Genomic DNA, 26,709 nt, shown 5'->3' on the forward strand with positions numbered 1-26,709 from the left:
AGCATGAAGTGATTTCGAAATCACCAACTTTTAATTTGTCGGATGGCGCGCGTTATGACGCAGTCCGTGGCCGTAGGTCAGTCACTTATTTTCACACCTTCTGCAGGTTACTCAGTAGATTTCTCCGTTTCCAGCAGGTAAGACTTCGTTTTGTTTAAGTGCAGTTTCTCAGCATATTGTATAGGATTGTTGTGGACGCTGTTTCTTATAAGAAGGATGTAGATTTTACCGTCCATTTTCCTCAGTGTAATGACGGATGGTGCGCTTTTCTCTGCGCGCTCAAAGCTGGTTTTTCTACGCAGTTATTGTGCACCAACATAATTGTTGAGTATAGTCTAACCTGTTTAATCCCTTTTTCTCAGGTATTAGCCAGTGAAAGCGAATACTAGCAGTTTGAAGAAATCACTGATCTATAATGGAAATGCCATAAAATTATATTTTAGTGAATAAATAATGTATTATGTATGCATGTTTGTACCAACACATAAAAAAAATAAAAAATACAAAGCAAGGTGTTACAGCATTATCTTTAAGCGACGACTGAAGACCTACCTCTTCCTGAAATACCTAAATTAGCACTTTCCAAGTTTGTAGAATTCGAGTTATATTTATATTGAGTTTGTATTCTTGCGTACCAGTGTAGATTTATTCACTACTAGAGATTTAAAGCACGTTTGTACGTCGCTCTGGATAAGGGCGTCTGCTAAATGCCGCAAATGTAAATGTAAATGTACAGCAAGTATTAAAAACATTGAGCAGCTGTAATATTAAGTCTACTGAAAGGTAGCTTGTGAGGTTGTGTGGGGAACAATATGACAATATTGGCCTGTAAATACCAAACGACCAACACTTGATTGATTTTAAATTGATTCATGAATTTAATCTTTGGACTTTTCTATTGACATAGGCATACTAAATGAAAATTAACTGCCTAGCTAAGCTAGTCATGCATCGCTCATGTTAGCTCTCAGATAGTAATGATGAGCTATTAGCCAACCCCCAAAGCTAATGCTCATGATATTGATTTAACACAGGGGTGTCAAACTAATTTTCACCGAGGGCCACATCAGCATAATGGTTGCCCTCAATAGGGCAGATGTAACTTTGAGGCAGTATAAATGTAGCTAAATGTAATTAAATGTAATGTAAAATAAATGCAACTACTCTAATGTTAAATAACTCTGGATTTTTATTAATTAAATTACAAATATTACATATTTTTTGCATAAATGTGAAAAGAAATGTTTGCTTGTTGCTCTGTTATAACATAAATCCTTTTAATTTGTCAGCTTATGAAACCCACATTACTCCATCAATCAACGATCAAACTATCCAAGTGAATAAGGATAAATAACAAATTATGACATTGTGTTCAAAACTTTTTTGTCATAGTTGAGAGGGGCAGAATAACGGTCCAACCAACAATTGTGAGCTGCTAAGAACGTGTGACTTGTGTAGCATTTTGCATGAACATTTGTCTGCATACACAAACGCAATTTGCCTTTTAAATCTTGCAAGGATCACTTTGTCATAATTAGCTCCATGTTTGGTGTTGAAATGCCAACGTAGATTGTACTCTTTGACAACCGCCACTGCCTCATAACACAGAAGACATACCAGTTTTTCTCCTTGAAGCACAAACATATATTCACCTTCCCATCTTTCTTGAAACAGCCTTCCATCTGCATCAATTTCCTGAACATTTTGGGATCATTGTTTGTATTTCTTAATTCGGAAAATGGCACTGATGTGGAAACACTGCAATCTAGTGGTGGGATGCCGTCACTTCACGGGTAACATGATCGGCATGCATTATGGAAAATGTAGTTTATAGTCAATGCACCCTTTTGACGTCTTCATTATAAGATAATCAGACCTTTTTAGCTCTAACCCAGCCATTAGGGTTGCACAATTCAGTGCACTCTTAGTGCCGGTCCCAAGCACAGATAAATGGGGAGGGTTGCTTTAGGATGGGCATCCAGCGTAAAACATGTGCCAAATTAAATATGTGGATCACAAATCGGAAATTCATACCGGATCGGTCGAGGCCCGGGTTACCAATGATCGCCACAGGTACTGTTAGCCAACAGAGTACCGGTGGAAATTGGGCTACTGTTGGCCGAAGGAAGAGAAGGAGAGGACAAAGACATCTCCAGAGACAGCAGGTAAAGGAGCAGTGCAGGAGACTGGAGGTTCGGGTTGATACTTTAAATGTTGGTACAATGACTGGTAAAGGGAGAGAGTTAGCTGATATGATGAGTGGAGAAAGGTAGATATGTTGTGTGTTCAGGAGACCAAGTGGAAGGGGAGTAAGGCCAGAAAAATTGGTGGGTTTAAACTGTTTTATCATGGTGTGGATAAAAAGAGAAATGGTGATTCTGAAGGAAGAGTACAGTAAGAGTGTAGTGAAGGTGAAGAGAGTTTCTGATAGGGTGATGAACGTGAAGCTGGTTGAAGGCATGATGATAAATGTCATCAGTGCTTATGCTCTACAAGTTGGCTATGAGATGGAGAAGTAGTAAGAATTCTGGAGTGAGTTAGATGAAGTGGTAGATGGTGTACCTAGGAATAAAAAAATTGGTGATTGGGGCAGACTTTAATGGGCATGTAGGTGAAGGGAACAGAGGAGATGAGGAGGTGATGGGTAGGTATGGCTTTAAAGAGAGGAATGTGGAAGGGCAGATGGTGGTAGATTTTTTTAAAAGGATGGAAATGGCAGTGGTGAACACTGATTTTAAGAAGGAGGAGGATCATGGGGTGACATATAAGAGTGGAGGAAGGTGCACACAGATGGACTATGTTCAATGTAGGAGATGCAACCTAAAGGAGATTGGAGACTGTAAGGGGTTGGCAGGGGACAGTGTAGCTAGATAGCATTAGGCCTGAAAGAAGAATAAGATGGTGGAAACTATAGGAGGAAGACTGTAGTATGAGATTCAGGGAAGAGGTCAGACTGGGGCTCGGTGGTGGTGAAGAGGTGCCGGATGATTGGGCAACTACTGTAGAAGTAATAAGGGAGTCAGCTAGAACATCATCTTGAGCTTGGTGGGACATCTGGAAATAGAATGGAAGACTGAGAGCTTCAGCAGAGCTGAAGATGTTGAGGTTTTCGTTGGGAGTGACGAGGATGGACAGGATTAGAAATTAGTTTATTAGAGTGACAGCGCATGTAGGACGTTTTGGAGATAAGGTGAGGTAGGCGATATTGAGATGGTTTGGACATGTCCAGAGGAGGGACATGGGGTATATCGGTAGGAGAATGCTGAGGATGGAGCCACCAGGAAGGAGGAAAAGAAGAAGACCAAAGAGGAGGTTTATGGATGTGGTAAGGGAAGACATACAGGTGGTTGGGGTAAAAGAGGCAGATGTACAGGACAAGGGGGTATGGAGACGGATGATCCGCTGTGGCGACCCCTAATAGTAGAAGCCGAAAGAAGAAGAAGAAGAAGACTTTTTCAGCTCTCTCGGGCCACTTAAAATGATGTGGCCGTCCACGTTTAGCCCGTGGGCCTTGAGTTTGACACATATGATTTAACATCTGTTCACACAAATGACAGATATGGTCTGCTTACAAACATAAACATAAACTTTCCTGATTTTTATACAAATAAGGATTATGTATTCCCTTTCTTTTAAACTCAAACATACCAATTCACTTACTTAAAATTCTCTTTGAGGAGAGAAAAAAGCTGTTGTTAGAGTCAAAGAGGAAAGTACAAACCAGGAATATTAGTGAAACCATTACAGAAATAAAATGTGAAAAAACAGCCAGTTTATAAGGTATAATATAGAGAAGAAGAGATATAAAGTCTTTTATTGATTGATAAGGCAACTGGGGTATTCACACGTAAATTTAATTATAAGCATTTTTCCAAACTAAAGGATTGAAATGTAACAGAAGATCGTACAGTGAGCACTTTATGCTCACTACTAAGCTGCATGCAACTGGTTTCTAGAATATTGCTAAAATTCATAAGCACTAGAGTTATTTTTTTGTTGCTGGTGATTTATAGAAAGTTAATGCGCTGCATTACAGATGCTGTCTTTTAAATCATTCATTCTTGTTTTGTGTGTACACCGACATTCCATTTCATTATGTCGGCCGGATGCAAGTAGGCCATAACTGAGCCATTATTCATTAGCTATCTTGAGTGTCCTGCAAAAGTAGCTGTACCATACTGTGATTGAACAACACTGGTCACACATCTGACATAGAACTGCACAGTGTCTATCAAAAGACCACTTTAATTGCTTCCAAAAAAAAAATCTGTTATGGGTTTTGGTTACTGTGTTTTCTTTTATATAGCAATAAGCAGGAATTAATCTAGCTCTGTATTTGTGTTCAACTTAAATTTAAACTGCACTGTTCTAAATCCCTAATGTCCTTTATATACTCCAGACAAGAGTTCCCCCAGGGATAAACAGATAGAGTAATGATCCTCAGTGGACACATGGCTAATGATTTCAAATATCTGTTGACTGGATAGAGTGCAATCTTACTGCACACATATTAATTAAAACTGGCCACTTCGCATAGATGCAGATTTCATTAACACAATAATCAAGTTGGTGTTTATTTTATGCTTCTAAGTGAATTGTGAGCAGCCTGTATCCATTATTGTTTTCTCTGTGCAGAAAGGCTGAAATAACTTATACAGTAGATTGTAATAGCTTTGCTTTAACTTTGAATATAAAAAACAAAAATACTATATAATTTAAAGAAAAATGTTATATAACTTATAATATGATTTTGAAATTTGATTGTTATAGTGTGTGTATTTCGACCACCAACAGATTTTGAAGAACGCTGATTCCAATGTTGCCGGTTGTGGTAGTTCATGGAGGTGCTGGTCAAATTCCCAACGAACGAGCTGAGGCTTCCTGTGCCGGAGTGCGAGAAGCAGCAAGGAAGGGATATGAAATTCTGATGTCTGGAGGCAGTGCCATGGATGCTGTGGTAGAAGCCGTTGCCATGATGGAAAATAACCCATTATATAATGCAGGTAGCAATATTACATTAGAAGAATAAAACAAAGTATACAAACTAGTCTACTATACAAAGTATTTATTAAATTTTTGTAAAAATAATGAATTTTAGTACATTTCTCAAGTCTATTTGTATCGATGTATTACCCAGTTAGTTTTGAAAAGACCAATAATGTTAAATAATACTAAACAAATAAGAATTAATAATAAAAAATCACATTTGCTCAAGAAATCAAGCATTTTGCTTGGAGGGTATCCTTTTTTAAAAATTGCTTTTTGCTCATCTGCCTGTTGCCTTTGACTTAATCATGACATATGAGAACTAATGCATCTTTTTAGCCTGCTGTTCCTACTGTGTCACAAGGCAGTGTAACACACTCAGAAGAAAACTGCTGTTTGCACACATACATGAGCTCACTGATGCACACCATTGGCTAATGTCATGAGTAATGACATTGCACACAGAGAACATGGACAACAGATGACCTAACTAGCATTCAAACTCATGATCTCTTTGTGATGGGGCAAATGCTTTGCTCTGCTGATGAAGCTCAGTCGTGTTAAAATTGTATTTGTGTTTGTATTTATGTGATTTCAGGTCGAGGCTCAGTGTTGAATTGGAAGGGAGAAGTGGAGATGGATGCTCTGGTGATGGATGGGTGCACATTGGCTTGTGGTGCCGTGTCTGCAGTCAGGAGAGTGGCCAACCCCATTTATCTGGCTAGGCTAGTCATGGACAAGGTACATTTGTAAATGTTAATGTGTACAGTTATAGATACATGACATTTCTAAATATCTAACATTAATCTGTTATTAGACAGAACTTGAAAAGTCTGATTATAGTCCTGACCTAAACCCCATGGTGTGAAACCTTTGGGATAAACTGGAAGACCTCCTTATTCAACATCAGTGCCTGATTTCACTAATGCACTTGTGGCTGAATGAGCAAATCTTCACTGCCACATTCTAGAGGAAAGCCTTCCTGGAAGATTGGTGGTTATTAAAACAGCAAAAAGGAACTTAATACAAAGGGGGATGTCAGGAGTCCACAAATTGTTTTTGCCATATAGTGTATAACAAAAATTACTTGTCTTGTGGTTTATTTTTCCTAGTAATCGAGCTGTGGTTAAAGATAACGAGACTCATCCTCCAATGTGTAACTTTATTTAGCGAAAGGTTTTGAGTAAAAAAGTTCGACTGCGCATTGTCACCTGTTTGTTAAATATTTAAGGAAAATGCCTCATGCTGATGAGGTTTGTGTATTACAGAATGTCACTTGTAATGGTTTAGCTGTTACCTTTTTAGTTCCCTTTCACTTCTGCGTGACCTTGTCTGAATCACGTGTATAATCTGTCCAAAGGAATGGCCCAACGTTACGACCAGGAAGATATAAGACGGATCTAGCTTCTGTTTATTCAGGAAGCGATCTGTGTGTGTCTGTTCTAAAGGTAATTTTTTATGAATGGATAGCAAGCAATCCTTTCAGGTTTGTGTGTCACTTGATTGGGAGCGGAGCATGCTCAGTCAGCTTTCGAGAAACCAGCTGCTCACCTTGCTGCCGCATGCCCATGTGGACGCTCCACTATCGTAGGGCATTCTCGTGGTTCTGTCCCCGCTTTCGCCAAGTGAGTCATGGGGAAACCCAGCGCTCTCTTCCAGGGTTCGGAAGCACGCCTTTCAGTGAGGGGGAGGGTATGGACACCAGCAATCCTGTAGAGGATACACCTACACAGCCAGTTCAGCAAGAGGAGCTGGTTCAACGGGGTATGTTCCACTCTGGTGGGGCCCGAGCAGGCTCGGGTTATGGAACAAGAAGTGGAAACTCTTGAGCAAGTAGGATATCGAGGTGGTCCCTTCGTTCGGCAGAGAGTCCGAGTTCTACAGCCAGTACTCCATAGTTCCCAAAAAGGATGGGTGGCTGCGCCCCATTTTAGATCTATGTCAGCTGACCTGCTCTCTTCCGAGACTCAGGATCAAGATGCTCACCCTCAAACAGGTTGTGTCCCAAATAATTTCTGAGAACTGGTTTGTCACGATAGATCTGAAGGACGCTTATTTTCACGTATCCATCCTCTCTTCACACAGAAAGTTCCTGGTTCCAGGTTTGCTTTCGGGGCTGAAGCTTATAAATACCGGGTCCTTTCCACAGCTACTCACTGTGAAGCAGTTTCAAAGACTGCTGGGTCTGATGGCAGCTGCATCAAATGTGGTGCCACTTCCTGTACATGTGACCGCTTCCTGTGCATGTGACCGCTACAATGTGTAGCTCAGGGACAGAGGGTTTTTTCGAAAGGGCAAACCACTCTGCACAATCAATATCATGGGGCAAGCCTTATGGGCCTTAGACATGTGGAGAGATCCCGGGTTCCTGTTTCAGGGCCCTTGTCATTGCGTAATGTTAACAAGGGATGCCTCCCTCATGGGTTGGGAGGCGATCATGAGTGGCCGCTATCCAAGGTCTATGGAAAGGGCCTCATCTCTCAGTCCACATCAACTGCACGGAGATAATGGCTGTGCTTCTAGCATTGAACCATTTCCTTTCAGACCTAAGGGGCCATCATGGGCTGGTCTGTATGGAAAACACATCTATGGTGTCCTACATCAACCACCAGGGGAGTCTGCACTCTCAACTTTTTTAACAAGCTGGCTGACAGATCCTCCTCCCAAAGGAAACTGCTCTCCCTGAGAGAGCACTGGCCATAGTTTGCCAAGCTGGTAAACCTTCTCGAACACCCTTCCTGGGAGTTTCCTCCCAGTAGGGACCTTCTCTCAGGCATGGGGTGCTTTACTTCACCCCACCCCAAGCTGTGGCTGAATGAGCAAATCTTCACTGCCACATTCTAGAGGAAAGCCTTCCTGGAAGATTGGTGGTTATTAAAACAGCAAAAAGGAACTTAATACAAAGGGGGATGTCAGGAGTCCACAAATTGTTTTTGCCATATAGTGTATAACAAAAATTACTTGTCTTGTGGTTTATTTTTCCTAGTAAACGAGCTGTGGTTAAAGATAACGAGACTCATCCTCCAATGTGTAACTTTATTTAGACGAAAGGTTTTGAGTAAAAAAGTTCGACTGCGCATTGTCACCTGTTTGTTAAATATTTAAGGAAAATGCCTCATGCTGATGAGGTTTGTGTATTACAGAATGTCACTTGTAATGGTTTAGCTGTTACCTTTTTAGTTCCCTTTCACTTCTGCGTGACCTTGTCTGAATCACGTGTATAATCTGTCCAAAGGAATGGCCCAACGTTACGACCAGGAAGATATAAGACGGATCTAGCTTCTGTTTATTCAGGAAGCGATCTGTGTGTGTCTGTTCTAAAGGTAATTTTTTATGAATGGATAGCAAGCAATCCTTTCGGGTTTGTGTGTCACTTGATTGGGAGCGGAGCATGCTCAGTCAGCTTTCGAGGAAACCAGCTGCTCACCTTGCTGCCGCATGCCCATGTGGACGCTCCACTATCGTAGGGTGTTCTCGTGGTTCTGTCCCCGCTTTCGCCAAGTGAGTCATGGGGAAACCCAGCGCTCTCTTCCAGGGTTCGGAAGCACGCCTTTCAGTGAGGGGAGGGTATGGACACCAGCAATCCTGTAGAGGATACACCTACACAGCCAGTTCAGCTAGAGGAGCTGGTTCAACGGGGTATGTTCCACTCTGGTGGGGCCCGAGCAGGCTCGGGTTATGGAACAAGAAGTGGAAACTCTTGAGCAAGTAGGACATCGAGGTGGTCCCTTCGTTCGGCAGAGAGTCCGAGTTCTACAGCCAGTACTCCATAGTTCCCAAAAAGGATGGGTGGCTGCACCCCATTTTAGATCTATGTCAGCTTACCTGCTCTCTTCCGAGACTCAGGTTCAAGCTGCGCACCCTGAAACAGGTTGTGTCCCAAATAGTTTCGGAGAACTGGTTTGTCACGATAGATCTGAAGGATGCTTATTTTCACGTATCCATCCTCTCTTCACACAGAAAGTTCCTGGTTCCAGGTTTGCTTTTGGGGCTGGAGCTTATAAATATCGGGTCCTTTCCACAGCTACTCACTGTGAAGCAGTTTTAAAGACTGCTGGGTCTGATGGCAGCTGCATCAAATGTGGTGCCACTTCCTGTACATGTGACCACTTCCTGTACATGTGACCGCTACAGTGTGTAGCTCAGGGACAGAGGGTTTTTTCGAAAGGGCAAACCACTCTGCACAATCAATATCATGGGGCAAGCCTTACGGGCCTTAGACATGTGGAGAGATCCCGGGTTCCTGTTTCAGGGCCCTTGTCATCGCATAATGTTAACAAGGGATGCCTCCCTCATGGGTTGGGAGGCGATCATGAGTGGCCGCTATCCAAGGTCTATGGAAAGGGCCTCATCTCTCAGTCCACATCAACTGCACAGAGATAATGGCTGTGCTTCTAGCGTTGAACCATTTCCTTTCAGACCTAAGGGGCCATCATGGGCTGCTCTGTATGGAAAACACATCTGTGGTGTCCTACATCAACCACCAGGGGAGTCTGCACTCTCAACTTTTTTACAAGCTGGCTGACAGATCCTCCTCCCAAGGGAAACTGCTCTCCCTGAGAGAGCACTGGCCATAGTTTGCCAAGCTGGTAAACCTTCTCGAACACCCTTCCTGGGAGTTTCCTCCCAGTAGGGACCTTCTCTCAGGCATGGGGTGCTTTACTTCACCCCCACCCCAAGCTGTGGAGACTGTGGCCCCTAAGGGGCTCGTATGCCGCAAAGTGATGCCTGTTTACTACATGGTGCGTAGGTTACTATTTAGACCCAGTTAACTGCAAGGTTGGCCCAGTGCTAGGATTTCTTCAAGAATAGTTCGTCAAAGGGTTGTCTCCTTTCACCCTAAAGGTTTACATGTCCACTATTGCGGCTTATCATGCTCCGCTTGTCGAGCAGTCACTAGGGAAAAAAACATCATTGACACGTTTCTCCACGGTACCCTGAGGCTGAGGCCTCAGGTGTGACCCAGAGTGCCTGTATGGGACCTGGTTGTTGTTCTGGAGGCCTTGTCTAAGTCTTCTTTCGAGCCCCTGTCCAAAGTGCCCATGAACTCTTTGACAGTCAAGACTGTCAGACTGTCAGTCAAGACTTTTCTACTGGCCATCTCCTCTCTAAAAAGGGTTGGGGACCTTCACACCCTTTCTGTGAGCTTCTCCTGTCTGGAGTTTACCCCAGGCATGGCTAGTGACTTCCTCTACCCTGGACCGGGGTATGTTTTCAAGGTGCCCTTGGTCATTCCGTGACCAGTCGTGCTTCAGGCATTCTATCCTACTCTTTCTCAGGCCCCTGACTAGGAGAAGCTTAACCGGGTGTGGCCACTGGACACACATGTCCACAGAACTGTGAGTGGAGAAAGTCAGACCAGGCTGACTGCAGGCTGGTCCACCACGCTGACCTTCATCAGGTCTTACAGCCTTCACCTTAGTGCCACTCCTGGCCCCTCTGTCCTTCAACCTAGCTGTGCTTATTCACAGTAGGTGGGGATTGGTCAGTCTGGCATTATTTGACACTCGTTCCCAAAACTTTGTTGATGCAGCTCGTGTTCCTGAAAGGGAATGTCTCTAGGTTACGTATGTAACCCTGGTTCCCAAAGGGAACGAGATGCTGCGTCTCCATGCCACACTCCCTGCATCCCTGTGAGCACTTCCTTTGCTCTTGAAGCTAGCACCGTCTCCACCACGTGTTCTTATAACTTCCTGGTCATGACGTCACCCCACCAGTGACGCCCTGCTGTTCCTTTGGACAGATTAAACATGTGAAAGTTATTGAAACTCAGGGAACCAAGGTTATATAACCATATATATAACCTAGAGACGTTAATTTAGATCAAGCCTAGCAATAGATGATTGTTTAATTGAATGCTGGGAGGTAAGTAAAGTTATGGGTAAATAGGGTTAGGTTACATTTCATTTAATTTCATTGTCTCAGAACCCTTACTTTGACAATAATATTAGTATCCAAATGGTAGTGCAAATCGAATAAATCAAATAAGTAAAGTTATAGTGAAGTATTTAAGAATTTGATGGACAGGTCAAAAAAAACTGTTTGATCCAACAGCACATTTCATACAAGACATGCATTCAGTAGATATGATTTAATGCAGATGTGCAAATGCCAATCTAATGAAAATAACTATCATTTATGAAAGATGATTTCAGTAAAGTGCAAGGGTTTAGGTGGAGGCTGAAAATTGGCAACTTTGGAGCTGAGATCAGCAGTAGTATAGCTGAAGGGAAAAAGCTGTTCATAAATCATTGAAGGTTTCCAGATTAAATTTTCCTGGTTGAAGATGTATAAACAGTCCATGGTGGGGATGTGTCCATCATAATACCTCTCACTCTCCATAAGCAATAATAAATGTGCGTTATGTTTTCACTGCCTGTTCTAGTGTTGTGTAATATTCTTGATGCAATTTGTAAGGATGCTTTCAGTGATACTGCAATAGAAGTCCACCATAATCTGAGGGGCTAGGCATATGGGGTTTTTTTGTCTCCTCAGAAAGTACAGGTGATGTTTTGCCTTTTGGACCATGAAAGAATAGAGTAGATATGGACACTCAGAAGTACTTTATTTTACATTAGTCCCATTATTGAGGATAGGGGTGTGCTTGTGGCAGCTTAATGTCTTATTTATTGTGAATACATTTTTTAAACACTTGTTTTTATTTATATGTTTTTATTGATATATTTCCTATGGACCATTATTACTGACGCACCACTCGCTAAACTCTGGAGTGCAGGCAGCGTCACCCCCTCTGTAGTGCCAGAAAACTTTAGACATTGAAAATCAAATGGGATCAATAGAATCACATTATATCAAACTAAGCCTCCGATCCCTGAAGAGAACTTTGTTTAACAATCAGCTCTGGAGGGGACGGAACAAGACAGATTAAGCAGAGGAGCCTCGTTCATACACCAACAGCTTCAAACTTTAGGCTGAAAACATAGTTACCGGTGGATGCACCAGAAATTTTGGATGTTGGATGAAAAAAAAATTGCAAAATTGCTAGAAAAAAGGCAGAATTACGAGTAATAAACTCAGACTTTTGTATTCTTCATTAATAAAGAAAAAGTACTTCGCATCTGATTACTATATTATTCGTTGGAATAACTTGGGAAATTGGCTAAGTTATGCAAGGCTTACTGCAGTTAGTTCAGCTCTCCAGAATAGACTATTTTAATGCATTACTAGGTGGATGTCCTGCATCATTAATAAACAAGCTTCAGTAAGTTCAGAATGTAGCAGCCAGAGTTCTCACAAAGTCAAGGAAATATGATCATATAAGCCCAATCTTATTGTCCCTACACTGGCTACCTGTTAAGTTTTAAATCGACTACAAACTATTGCTTTTTACTTATAAAACACTTAATGGTTTAGCTTCCATGTATCTTTCCAGTCTTTTAACATGCTACAATCCGTCATGCTCCTTGAGATCTCAAAACTCTGGACTTCTAGTAGTTCCTAGAATAGCAAAGTCCTCTAAAGGTGGCAAACTTCTCGCAAACTTCCCATACCACCCAGAGACGTACCAGTGCCAATTGGATCACACTTCATGTGTGGAGTTTTGACATTGGACCTCCTGGAGTGTTTAAAGGCTCTGGCATGGAGAAGCTGGTGTTGGATCTGTGATGATCGCAAATGTTGAGCTATTTTATGAGTTGCTCAGTAGCTCCTAGTTTCATAACCACAATAACTGTATAAGACTGTAGAAAGAACATTACTTATGATCACACATTCCAGTGCTCATGTTAGTTCTCACTCTCCAGTGTTCTGTATTGTTTAAAGTCTATAATCACACTCTTGATGTCACCCAAATGAGGATGGGTTCCCCTTTTGAGTCTGGTTTCTCTCAAGGTTTCTTCCTCATAACATCTAACATCTCCTTGCCACAGGCTGCTCATCAGGGATAAATGCACACCATTCACATTGACTGTTGATTTCTGTAAAGCTGCTTTGAGACAATGTCTGTTGTGAAAAGCGCTATAGAAATAAACTTGACTTGACTTGACTGACTGATGTTCAAAGGCTTTGTAGATTTTCCAGTTAAGTGTTGCTAAATAATGTTGTCTTTGAGAACTTTAAGAAGCTCCTTTATCTTTACCCTGATTGCTACATGTTTCATTTAATCTTCATAACCAACAGCAACATCTTTTATAGTAACACCATATGTGTGTGTGTGTGTGTTTTATGTGTAATATGAATTTTTTTTAAAGATATTATACTTAACAGTTCTATTAGCAACCGTTGTAGTATTTCTTCTCAAGGCACAATACGGTGGAACCCGGTTATGTCGAGGGCCTAGGGGACGCCAAAAAGCGTTGAGATAACCGATGATCGAGATAAACGAAAACCAATATGGCGGCAATATATTAACGTGCTTGAAATTTCTTTATGTACATGATGTGCGTTAATAAATGAGAATGTACATGCACATGTTTTTTGAGGTTTTTTTTACACAACGGCGTTGCCACGATTTGTTTGATGAAGGCATGCTATAAAAATGTACATACATGTTTGTTAACTGTCAGGAAACCACCTGCCACGCCCCCTTTGGCAGCTGTCAAACCTCCACTTTCTCTGAAGCTCCCGGCTTCAATCGCGCACATTAACACTCATCACCATCTTCTATTTAAACCCCTCACTTTCACACCCTCACGTCCGTTATTGTTGGTATATGTTGGTTCACGGCGGTCGGTGTTATCGCTCATGCGTATCCCGGTACGTGCCTTCCCACTCGGACTCCGCACTCTCTCAACGGCTGCGCTTTTCTTCTCAAAGCGCATCCCGGATTCCCCGGATCCTGCAGTTGTTAATTCTATGATTTTGCTGCTCATCCCACATTCTCCCGTGTGCTGTTCAGTGCCGCGCTTCTACCAAATGCACCCGTGGATTATATATACAGACTGCCTCTTTTCAGTTTGGGACTTAGTGGACCGCGCTCCCAGAGTGCACCACCAGAATACTTACCTTCAAGGCGAGTGTTTGTGTTTGGCTTTGCCCTGTGTTGCAATAAACTGTTTTGCTTTCACTTCGGCTTTCGCCTCCCGTTCATCGCATAACATTTAACAACAAAAGGCATATGTGCACCAACTAACAGCAGAGATTTACCAGTATACAATACAATCCACCGTCGATTCTCAATACAAACCTTTTTATATTCTCCAACATTGCAAACACAAAGATCGTTCGTTTTTACAAAAAGCTAACCAGTGTCAAAATTTAATTCTCGAGTTATGCCACTCTGACACAGCTCTGAAAAGTATCCTACACCTGTAGCATCTGTAAGGCTTGATTTTTCTGCCACTTTCGCGAGTTCTTCTGTGGCTGCACAGTGTCGATCGAGATAACCGATGATCGAGATAAACGAAAACCAATATGGCGGCAATATATTAACGTGCTTGAAATTTCTTTATGTACATGATGTGCGTTAATAAATGAGAATGTACATGCACGTGTTTTTTGAGGTTTTTTTACACAACGGCGTTGCCGCGATTTGTTTGATGAAGGCATGCTATAAAAATGTACATACATGTTTGTTAACTGTCAGGAAACCACCTGCCACGCCCCCTTTGGCAGCTGTCAAACCTCCGCTTTCTCTGAAGCTCCCGGCTTCAATCGCGCACATTAACACTCATCACCATCTTCTATTTAAACCCCTCACTTTCACACCCTCACGTCCGTTATTGTTGGTATATGTTGGTTCACGGCGGTCGGTGTTATCGCTCATGCGTATCCCGGTACGTGCCTTCCCACTCGGACTCCGCACTCTCTCAACGGCTGCGCTTTTCTTCTCAAAGCGCATCCCGGATTCCCGGATCCTGCTGTTGTTAATTCTATGATTTTGCTGCTCATCCCACGTTCTCCCGTGTGCTGTTCAGTGCCGCGCTTCTACCAAGTGCACCCGTGGATTATATATACAGACTGCCTCTTTTCAGTTTGGGACTTAGTGGACCGCGCTCCCAGAGCGCACCACCAGAATACTTACTTTCAAGGCGAGTGTTTGTGTTTGGCTTTGCCCTGTGTTGCAATAAACTGTTTTGCTTTCACTTCGGCTTTCGCCTCCCGTTCATCGCATAACATTTAACAACAAAAGGCATATGTGCACCAACTAACAGCAGAGATTTACCAGTATACAATACAAACCACCGTCGATTCTCAATACAAACCTTTATTATATTCTCCAACATTGCAAACACAAAGATCGTTCGTTTTTACAAAAAGCTAACCAGTGTCAAAATTAAATTCTCGAGTTATGCCACTCTGACACAGCTCTGAAAAGTATCCTACACCTGTAGCATCTGTAAGGCTTGATTTTTCTGCCACTTTCGCGAGTTCTTCTGTGGATGCACAGTGTCGATCGAGATAACCGACGTTAAGTGGCAAATTTGCCCCCCCTTGTGCTCGAGATATTAGGGTTCGGCGACATAAAAGAATCGACATAACCGATGAGAAAATGCTAAGACAAAGCGAGAATTTGGCGGTTTTACTTCAAAAACTTCGACTTAATAGGGTTGGCGAGTTAACCGAGGTCGAGATAAGTGGGTTAGACTGTACTATAGAACTCACTTTTTTTTTGCCATTTATCTTTGACAATAATGGCTGTATTTTGTGTTATTTATTAGAGGACAGTAAATCTGTACTGATATAAAATCTGCACATTGACTACTCTAAAGTAAATCCAAGTTTCATTTCTATAGTATTGTCCATTAAGAAGATATACAAAAATAGTTGCTGAAAAGTGACTTACTTTTGTGAGATACTGAATATATATAAAATTGTAATGTGCACATGCACAAGCAAAAATTGTAAATATGCACATGCACATTTTTGCTCATAATATATATATACAGTGGAACCCGGTTATCTCGCCCTCGGTTACCTCGACAACCCTATTAAGTCGACGTTTTTGAAGTGGAACCGCCAAATTCTCACTTTTTCTAAGCATTTTTTATCGGTTATGTCGAACCCTAATATCTCGAGCACAAGGGGGGAAAAATTTGCCATTTAACGTCGGTTATCTCGGTGCAGCCGCAGAAGAACTCGCGGAAGTGGCGGAAAAATCAAGGCTTACAGCTGCTACAGGTGTTGTATTGTATACTGGTGAGTCTCTGCTGTTAGTTATTGCACATATGCCTTTTGTGGTTAAATGTTATGCGATGAACGGGAGGCGAAAGCTGTGCTTGGCGGCGCGGAACGTGTGATGACCAGCAAAATCATAGAATGAACCGGGATCGGGGGAGAATCCGCGATGCGCTTTGGGAAGAAAAGCGCAGCCGTTGAGAGAGTGCCGGTGGAAGACACGTGCGGGATACGCATGCGCGATAACAACGACCGCCGTGAACCAACATATACCAACAATAACGGACAGTGAGAGTGTGGAAGTTTAAATAGGAGCTGGTGATGATGCTAAACGAGCACCATATGTGCGCGATTGAAGCGGAGCTTCAGAGAAAGCGGCCGAGAAAGCACCTGACACGCTGAAGGGGGCCGAAGGGGGCGTGGCAGGTGGATTCCTGACAGATAAACATGTACTGTATGTATTTTTATAGCATGCCTTCATCAAACAAATCGCGGCAACGCTGTTGTGTAAAAAACCCTCCAAAAACACGTGCATGCACATTCTCATTTATTACGCACATCATGTACATAAAGAAATTTCAAGCACGTTAATATATTGCCGGCATTTTGATTTTCGTTTATCTCGATCATCGGTTACCTCGATGCTTTTTGGCGACCCCCTAGGACATCGACATAACCTGGTTCCACTGTATTAGGGATGCACCGAAATGAAAATTCTGGGCCGAAACCGAAAACCGAAAAAGAGGAAAGCAAGGCCGAAAACCGAAACACCGAAAGAAATTATTCCAATTATTATTACCATTGCATTTATGTCTATGACTGTGTACTAACCTTACTAAAATCAAGGCATTTCAATTGCATAAATTAATATTAAAGTTTCAAAGAATAAATCAATTACAAATTATGAAAATATTTATTTATAGCACATTGCAACAATGCACAGGATAAAATAAATTAAAATTCAAACTTAAATGTTTAACTTAAATGCACTCATGTGTACATTAAATAATAATGTACAGGCCCTCTGGCCTGCTGAAAGGTTGTAAAATTAAATATGTTCTTTCATAAAAACAAAGTGCATTCAGAACAAGTGCAACTGCTTAAAGATACAACAATACAACAATATCACTGGGAAACTTCCTGCCTTTTTAAAAACGTTCGCCACAGACGGAGTGCGCGTGCTCGGAGGGGTTTTGCTTTTCTGCGCCGCATTCCTCTCATACTTAGCATAGCGATCGGGATGTTTGGATTTCAGGTGATAAATTAAACCCGACGTGGAGAAAGTGTTTGCAGAAGAAATTTCGGCATTACATGTTTTGCAAATCGCTATCCGTGGGTCTTTCTCAGATATACTGAAATACGTCCACACCGCAGACATGTTGTTTCAGACATGCACGTGCGGGCCGCGGTTTCCGTTTGCGTCATCACAACAAACTGTTTTGGCCGCGTTTTTCGGTGATCAAAGTCTTTTGGCCGAAAACCGAAAATCCACTTCTGGGCCATTTTCGGCCCAAAATTCTCGGTGGCCGAATATTCGGTGCATCCCTAATATATATATATATATATATATATATATATATATATATATATATATATATATATATATATATATATATATATATATATATATATATATATATATATATATGTATGTGAGAGAGAGAGAGAGAGAGAGACATGCTTCAGAAGTACTGTAAATTATAGAACAAAAACAAAGCTATTTTGATCATTGTATATGGCATTGTTATTGTTACATTTAGAGCAAGTTCTTTTGGTCTTTAAATTGTGCAATAACATTTAATCTCTTTGTAACTAATTTTTTTTTTTTTTTTTTTATGTAGACTAGTCATGTGTGTCTGACAGGTGAAGGGGCTTTCAAGTTTGCCAGGGCAATGGGGATTCCTGAAGTGCCTGAGGAGTCTCTGATCACAGAATATGCCAGGAAGCGCTGGAAGGACAACCTGAATCCAGAGGCTGACCATGTGCAAAATCAGATGTAAGAGTTACACATTAATGAAAAGCGAACTGCTTTTATGGTTATAAACATTGAAAAGTTGTTCACTATATAGACAAAAGTTTGTAGACACCTGACTATAAGATCATTTTGAACATTTAGTCCTCATTTGCTGTTAATAATAACATCCACTCTGAGAAGATGGTCCACTAGATTATGAAGTGTGCTTGTGGAGATTTGTGCTCATTGAACCAGAAAGGCATTAGTAAAGTCAGGTTCTGACATAGGGTGCGGAGGCCTGGGGTGCAGTCACCAATTCAACAATTAATTCCAAAAGAGTTGAATAGGGTTGAGCTCTAAAGCTGGACACTCAAGATCCTCCACTCCAACCCATGTAAACCATATCTATATGAATAATATATATAAGATTGCATTATGCACAGGAGCACAACGTCCTTGTTCAAATGAATGAAAATTATAATGCTTCCACATCCAGAGACATCCTATACAATTTTGTGCTTCCAACTTTGAAGTAACATTAGGGAAAAATCACGTAGAGCTGCAACACTCAGGTGTCCCAGTACGTTTATGGTTATAGTGAAGTTTGTGGTGGTCTGTTAAATACTACTTCTTCTTCTTCTTCTTCTTCTTCTTCTTCTTCTTCTTCTTCTTCTTCTTCTTCTTCTTCTTCTTCTTCTTCTTCTTCTTCTTCTTCTTCTTCTTCTTCTTCTTCTTCTTCTTCTTCTTCTTCTTCTTCTTCTTCTTCTTCTTCTTCTTCTTCTTCTTCTTCTTTCGGCTTCTCCCATTAGGAATCGTCCTTCTCCATACCCCCGTGTCTTGTACATCTGCCTCTTTCACCCCAACCACCTGCATGTCTTCCCTCACCACATCCATATACCTCCTCCTTGGTCTTCCTCTTTTCCTTCCTCCTGGTGGCTCTCTCACCTTGTCTCCAAAATGTCCTACATGCGCTGTCCCTCTAATAAACTTGTTTTTAATCCTGTCTATCCTCCTCACTCCCAATGAAAACCTCAACATCTTCAGCTCTGCTACCTCCAGCTCTGACTCCTGTCTTTTAGTCAATGCCACTGTCTTTAAACCATAAAACATAGCAGGTCCTATAAACTTTCCCTTTTCACTCTCACACCCACTCCACCCTGCCTGCACTCTTCTCTTCACTTCTCTAACTCACTTTCCATTACTTTGCACTGTTGATCCCAGTTACCTGAACTCCTCCACCTTGGTGGTCTGCCAAATACAATAAACATAAATATAAGACATTAAGATTCTAATCACCTTGTTACTTATAGATTAGTATATATGTGCATTGTATAAGTCAAAAGAGGCAAACACACAGTAAATAAAAACTCTGTAAAAGGTCTGTACAACTTACAAACTTGTCTCCTGTAATGCTTTTACAAGTCTGTCTATATTTTAATTGTGTCTTGCAGGGGTAAGATGGGCACAGTTGGGGCAGTAGCTGTGGACATGCAAGGAAATGTCACTGCTGCTACCTCTACAGGGGGCATGCTAAACAAGATGGAGGGTCGTGTGGGAGACACTCCATGTGTTGGTGAGTTAATGACATCTAATGGTAAAGTGTAATGCAATATTGTAACCATTATCATGACTGAACCTAGGAAATGTTATGTCCTTAACAAGCTATGTTCATTTTGCTAACTTGAGATTGTGATAAGGCTGTCAATATGAAAATCTCTCAACAGCACATTACATTGGTGCAAATTTTACATAGTTTGATTTCTGAAAACTTTTCTTTGCTCTTGCTCTCAGAAACTCATGAAGCTTGTACTAGGAAATGCACATCACTAAAATGGATTCAATAGGTTTATATTTGCATGCTGACAGTATAAGCAAGTTTATTTTATTTAATAATAAAATAATAAAAATATGAACCAGGTAACTAGTGAATTAATAATTTCATATAGTATTATGTATAAGCTTGTTATATGCTTTAAGTAATAATGTGGTCTAAATTTTGGTTAGATTTTTTATTTTTGGATATTTTGGGGTAGTTTGATCAGTTTGATCCGAGGTATAATATTCTCAATCCCAGTTGTGCTTTTCTTGTTTAGGCTCAGTGTGCATTACGTGTCCAGCAAGAAGGAAAAGATTATGCAGTCTATTTAGGACATGCAAAAGATTCATTATCTATGCCACTCAAGAACTTGCCGAGTTAATCCATAACTTTGTATACCTTGTACACAAAAGTCCCTCAAATCAACATACAATATGTTGTAAACTAAAAAGTCAACCAAAGATAGCGTTCTGACTTTTGCACTCAAGATTAAAAGTAAGGTGGGTTTTAGTTTAGTCGCAAACTCTAGGTTACGTATGTAACCCTAGTTCTCTGAGGGAACAAGTCGCTGCATCTAACCAAAGCGCTTTGGGAACGCCCTGCATTGTCCACGCTCTGAATCATGTGTAAAACCAGGAAGCTACAAAATGGCTGAGCGATGGTAGCGACATTAGCTTCTGAAAAAAGAGAAGGTCAGCGCTGCAGGGATTCAGGGAGTATTGCCTGTTGACGCAGCTTCTCGTTCCTTCAGGAAACTAGGGTTACATATGTAACCTAGAGACGTTCTCTTTCAGGAACACGAGCTGCGTCAAAACGCTTTGGGAACGAGTGTCCAATCTGACCGGTCCCTGCCTAGTGTGTCTGGGCCCCACCAGTGTGCAGGACAGAAGAGCCTGGAGTGGCTCTGTCCTCAAGTTCGTAAAACTCGACGAAGGTCAAAAGGGTGGACCAGCCCGCAACGTTACATATGTCCTGTAGGGGAACCCCCGCTGGCCAGGCCGTAGAGGCCACCATACTCCGGGTGGAATGAGCCTTGACTCTGAAAGAAGTGGGAAGACCAGAGGACTCATAACCAGAGGAAATAATATCCACTATCCATCTGCTGAGAGTCTGCTTATTGGCAGGAAAACCTTACCTGTGAGGGCATAGCAGACAAACAGTTGCTCCGACTTCCTCCACGGACTAGTCCTGTGGAAGTACGTATCCAGTGCTCACACTGGACACAATCGATTTTGCTTTTCCTGGTCTGGATCTTGGAAAGGAGGAGGGCAGAATGCCTGCAAAACGACAGGTTGTGAGGGAGCTGTAGGCACCTCAGGCACATACCCAGTTTTAGGGTAGAAAAGCACTGGCCATGCCAGGGGTAAACTCTAGGAGAGACGGGGCCACAGACAGAGCCTGTAGGTCCCCAATCTTTTAAGGGAGGATATCGCCAAAAGAAAGGCAGTCTTTATCGGCAGGTACCTAAGGGCCACCTCGGCCAAAGGTTTGAAGGGGGGCTCAGATAGAGCCGCCAACACGATGGCCAAATCCCATACAGGCACTTTGGATCGTATCCCAGGCCTCAGCCTTCGGGTGCCGCGTAGAAAAAGGGGCACGAGAGGGTGTTTTCCCAGCGACTGCCCCACAGGGGTATAATTAGCTGTGATAGCCGGCACGTAAACATTTAGGGTGGACGGGGCCAACCCTTTGGCAAACTGTTCTTGCAAGAACCCCAGAACTGACCCGAGAGAAGATCCGTCCTGGGAGGAATTTCCCAAGGAGGTCCCTGGAGGAGGGACAGCAGTTCCGTAAACCACAGTCTGCCCGGCCAACGAGGTACCACCAGAAGTAGACGTACCAGCATGATGGGAGGGAAGGCATACAGACGTAGCCTCGGCAACGTTTGCACCATGGCGTCCAGCCCCAGTGGGGCTCAGTGAGAAAGAGAGAACCAGAGGGGACAGTGCGAGGTCTCCCAAATTGCAAACAGATCTACCTGGGCTCTGTAATATTCCCGCCATATCTGCTCCACCACCTCAGGGTGGAGCCTCCATTCAGGCCTCAGCCCTTGCCTCGAAAGGGCGTCTGCTCTCCAGTTCAACCAGCCTGGGATGTGAACTGCTCTCAGTGATAGGAGTTTCCCCTGGGACCATAGCAGGATCTGCCTCGCCAGCCTGTAACCTGCGAGATCGGAGACGGTTGATGTATGAGACCACGACATGTTGTTCATACGGACTAGCATGTGGTGATCTCTTGGGTCTCGGAGGAAGTGTTTTAGGGTTATAAGCACAGCAATCATCTCCAGGCAGTTTATGTACCATAAACTTGTTCCACTGTCCTTGGGCGAAGTGGCCACTCATGACTGCGCCCCACCCCATGAGGGATGCGTCCGTCGTTAGCATTACACGATGACAAGGCACTCCCATGACAGGGCCCTTAGACAGGAACGTGTGTTCTCTCCATATATCTCCATATATCAGTGACAGGCCAGAAACCTGACTGATCTAGAGAAGATCTGTGTGGAGGAGTGGGCCAAAATCCCTCCTGCAGTGTGTGCAAACCTGGTGAAAAACTACAGGAAACGTTTGACCTCTGTAATTGCAAACAAAGGCTACTGTACCAAATATTAACATTGACTTTCTCAGGTGTTCAAATACTTATTTGCAGCTGTATCATACAAAGAAATAGTTAAAAAATCATAAATTGTGATTTTTTTTTTTTAGATTATGTCTCTCACAGTGGACATGCACCTACGATGACAATTTCAGACCCTCCATGATTTCTAAGTGGAAGAACTTGCAAAATGGCAGGGTGTTCAAATACTTATTTTCCTCACTGTAAATACATGACAGCAACACAATAAGTAGGTTTAATTTAGCCACACATATAAAAAAATCCAGGGTGTGTTTGTGTGTGTTTCCGCCAGGGTGTGGAGGCTATGCAGATAATCAGTTTGGGGCTGTATCACCTACTGGTCATGGAGAAGCCATCATGAAAGTCACTCTCTCCAGGCTTATTCTCTTCTACATGGAGCAAGGTATTGTAGCACTGCACCACCAGTACTGAGTTCTACTTGAACATGAAGATGGCAGTTATGTTTTAATGATGAAGCACAAGTAGGACCACACTTAACATTTCCATAGCCAAGTGAAGCTAGTGAAGAGGTATGCACAATACAAAAGGTTGTGTTGTTGTGGATGTATTCAGGTTTTTGTTGATTTTTTGCAACTGCTCTGTTTAATTCAGATTCTATTCTATATCTAATGATCTAAATTATGCTTTACATCCTGTAACAATAGACAGCTCAGGTTTATATTTTATATACAGATCACAGGTTTATATGTATGCACTTGTTTGAATATGTTATAGTTTCTGCAGTAGTAAATTGTATAGAGTCTGAGGAAATGTACCATTTTAAGGAGAAAAATATGGTAATTTTTAATTTAACGGTCTTAAGATGTCCCAAAAAAGTTAAAAAAGGTAAGTGTTCCTAAAAGTAACAGCATTAGGAACATTTTCCAACTAATTAAGTTAATTGGCAACAGGTCAATAGCATGATTGAGTATAAAACGAGTATCTCAGAGTCTCTCAGAAGTAGATGATGGACAGAGGTTCACAAAAAAACTGCATCTACAAATTGTGGAACAATTTCAGAATGATGTTCAACATAACATTGCGAAGAATTAGAATATCCTATCATCTACAGTACATAATATCATAAAGATAATTGTCAACAAGTCAGTAACATGATTGAGTATAAAAAGAGAATCTTAAAGAGGCAGAGTCTCTTTGGATGATGGACAGAGGTTCACCAATCTACAAAACTAATTTGATTAATTAATTAATCTACAAATTGTGGAACAATTTCAGAATAATGTTCCTCAACATACCATTGCAAAGAATTAGAATATTCCATCATCTACAGTACATAATATCATTAAAAGATTCCAAGAATCTAGTGAAATCTCTGTGCAAGGGATAAGGGTGATAATCAATTTTGAAATCCTGCGTTTTTTGAGCCCCTTAAGGCGGAAAGGTGTTATAAACAGGCATGAGTCTTTAATGGAAATCACTGCATGGGCTTAAACACTTTCAGAATAATTGTGTGTGATCACTGTTTGCTGAACACAGACACTACAAGTGCAGGTTAAAAATCTTTATCATGCAAAAAAGAATCCACATGTGAATATGATCCAGAAATACCACAGTCTTCTCTGGAAATCTTCTTTGGTCAGATAAATGAAATTTAAAATTTTTTTTGGAAACCATGGACACCACTTCCTCCAGAGTAAAAAGGAGAAGGACTGTCTGGCTTGTTATCAGCACTCAGTTTAAAAGCCTGCATTTCTAATTGTATGGGGGTACATTAGTGCCTATGGGCAGCTTTCACATCTAGAAAGGAGGTATCAGTGCTAAAAGGCATATACAGGTTTTATAGCAACAAATACATCCACCATATGATGTCTTTTTAGGAAAGGCCTTTTATATTTCAGCAAGACAATGCTAAACTTTATACACCACATACAACAACACAGCTTTGTAGTAGAAGAGTCTGAGTGTTGAACTGACCTGCCTGCAGTTCAGACCTTTTAACATTCAAAAACATTCGACACATCAAGAAACAAAGAATACAATAAAAAGACCCAGAACTGTTAAGCAGTTAGATTCCTGTATCGGACACAAATGGGACATCATTACTCGTCAAAACTCGAACAACTAATCTCCCAATTCCAAGACATATTGTATATATTTGTTGTTTAAAGATTATGGGATGCTACACAGTGGTAAACATGGCCCTGTCCCAACTTTTTTGAGACGTGATTCAGCCATCAAATTCAAAATTAATTTCTTTTTTCACTACAATTTTACATTTCCTCAGTTCAAACATTTAAATTGTTTTTTATGTTCTATTTCGAATAAAATATTGTTTTATAAGATTTGCACATTGTTAAATTTTTACACAGCATTGTAACTTTATTGGAATTAGGGTTGTGTTTAAAAAGCTTCACTGTTGGTGTAAATTTTCTGTAAGGAAACAATTATTTAGCTTTTTTTTCCCCAAAGAGTGTCAAACAGGGCTACATTGTGGTATAGAGTAGTTGAATATTTCACATAAAGGCAAAAATAAGTAATGTATATGTAGCTAATAAAATATAGCTTTATAACAAAAAATTGTATAATGTAATGAAAAAAAAATTTTATTTCTAGGAAAAAGCCCTGAGGAAGCAAGTGACATGGCTCTAACCTTCATGTTGGAACGAGTCAGTGGACTGGGTGGAGTGGTGGTTGTTAACCCTAAAGGGACCTGGGCAGCTCGCTTCAACAGCAAACAGATGGCATGGGCTGCGGTACAGCAGGAAAAACTCCACCACGGCTTGTATCAGGAGAGAATTTTACCGAGCCTGTATAGTAGCCACCAGGCTGACTGCTAGACTTCATGACACATGCATATTCTCTTAACCTGTTATTTGCACTAGATAAAAGTTCCACCTGCTGGCCATAATCATCTACTGTATACAAGATAAAAGTTAATCAATAAATGATAATAAATAAGTTAATTAATTTAACAGATTTTAGATGATTTGTTATGTTGGACTATATTACTGTTGGAATGGACTCATCCACCAGAGGGAGATGAGAGCCATATCTGGAGAAAATGTCTAAATGCTTGCTCCCTATTTTTCCTTTCTATTCTATTAAAAACGTTTTTTAATCTATGCTGCTTAATAGATATACAGTATATCATTTATTTGTCCACTAATAAAATACAGTCTTCTGTTATGCAAAACTGACTGTTTCTTTTTCTATTCCGATTTATTTTTATGCAAATCTGCACCACCAAAACTTTTATTTAGCTTCATTTTTAGCTTTTGAGTCCGAACTATAATTTATAAAACATATTCCTCCCGGATATCTTTGTTAGAAATAGTTACAGCAGGTTTGAATTGAACTACCTATTAAAACACGTTATTAAGTAGAAATCAAACAGACTGAAAAGTTGAGATACACACAGCGTTATTTTTGTCTTTATTAGCATAGTTAGTGCCTTTTGTACCAATTGACAAGGCAGAGGGCCTGAGCTGCGAAGGATGCGCTGCAAGTTAGCTCGATAAAGGATGGAAATGTGTTGACAAGTGAGGAGGTGTGTTGAGAAGATGGAGGAAGTATTTTGAGCAGCTGATGAATGAAGAAAATGAGAGAGAGAGAAGGTTGGATGATGTGGAAAGTGCTTGGGAAGTGCATATGATTGGAAATGAGATCAGTGATTAAGAGGATGAAGAGTGGAAAGTCGGTTGGAGATGTACAGACTTGCAGTAACTTCAGGTGGATAAAGTTGATCAGTCACACCATGAAGTAGTGGGAAAGAGTAGTTGAAGCCAGGCTGAGAGAAGAGGTGACCATCTGTGAGCAACAGTATGGTTTCATGCCGAGGAAGAGCAGAAGTGCACACAGAAGTGTGTAAGGGTGGTGCAGGACATGTATGAGGACAGTGTGACAGCAGTGAAGTGTGCAAGGTGGAGGTTGGACTGCATCAATGATCAGCTCTGAGCCCTCTCCTGTTTGTAGTGGTGATGACAAGGCTGACGGACAAAGTCCGGCCTGAAGGGCTATACTTCAGTAAAGAAGCCCCAACTTTAAGACCAACATAAAATAATGAAAAAAACAATGATTCTACGCATTTATAAAAAATGTTAACAATATGGCTTAAAGACTACTAGAAAAAGTATTTGAGTGGCCATTATAAACACTGTTTACTTCACTATTTATTTTTCGGACTTTTTACTTTCACTCATCACATTTTTTTACTTTCTACTTTTTACATTTTCAGACCAGACTCATTACTGAAGTTTTAATCTATTTGGTGACATGATCAAAAAATGTTCTTCTCATTGCG

The 26,709-nt window shown here is 41.3% G+C and overlaps 1 protein-coding gene across 1 annotated transcript; it reads left to right on the plus strand.

The window, feature by feature from the left end:
* asrgl1 (asparaginase and isoaspartyl peptidase 1) lies at positions 1–25,602 on the plus strand. Its single transcript, XM_046834098.1, has 7 exons — positions 1–137; positions 4,795–5,003; positions 5,585–5,727; positions 17,904–18,058; positions 19,468–19,589; positions 22,741–22,851; positions 25,023–25,602. The coding sequence occupies exons 2-7, from the start codon at positions 4,817–4,819 to the stop codon at positions 25,244–25,246; spliced, it is 942 nt and encodes a 313-aa protein (XP_046690054.1). The 5' UTR covers positions 1–137; positions 4,795–4,816; the 3' UTR covers positions 25,247–25,602.
* The last annotated feature ends 1,107 nt before the right edge of the window (positions 25,603–26,709 follow it).

Source organism: Silurus meridionalis, chromosome 2, assembly GCF_014805685.1.
Source record: "Silurus meridionalis isolate SWU-2019-XX chromosome 2, ASM1480568v1, whole genome shotgun sequence".
In the NCBI taxonomy this organism is placed as follows: Eukaryota; Metazoa; Chordata; class Actinopteri; order Siluriformes; family Siluridae; genus Silurus; species Silurus meridionalis.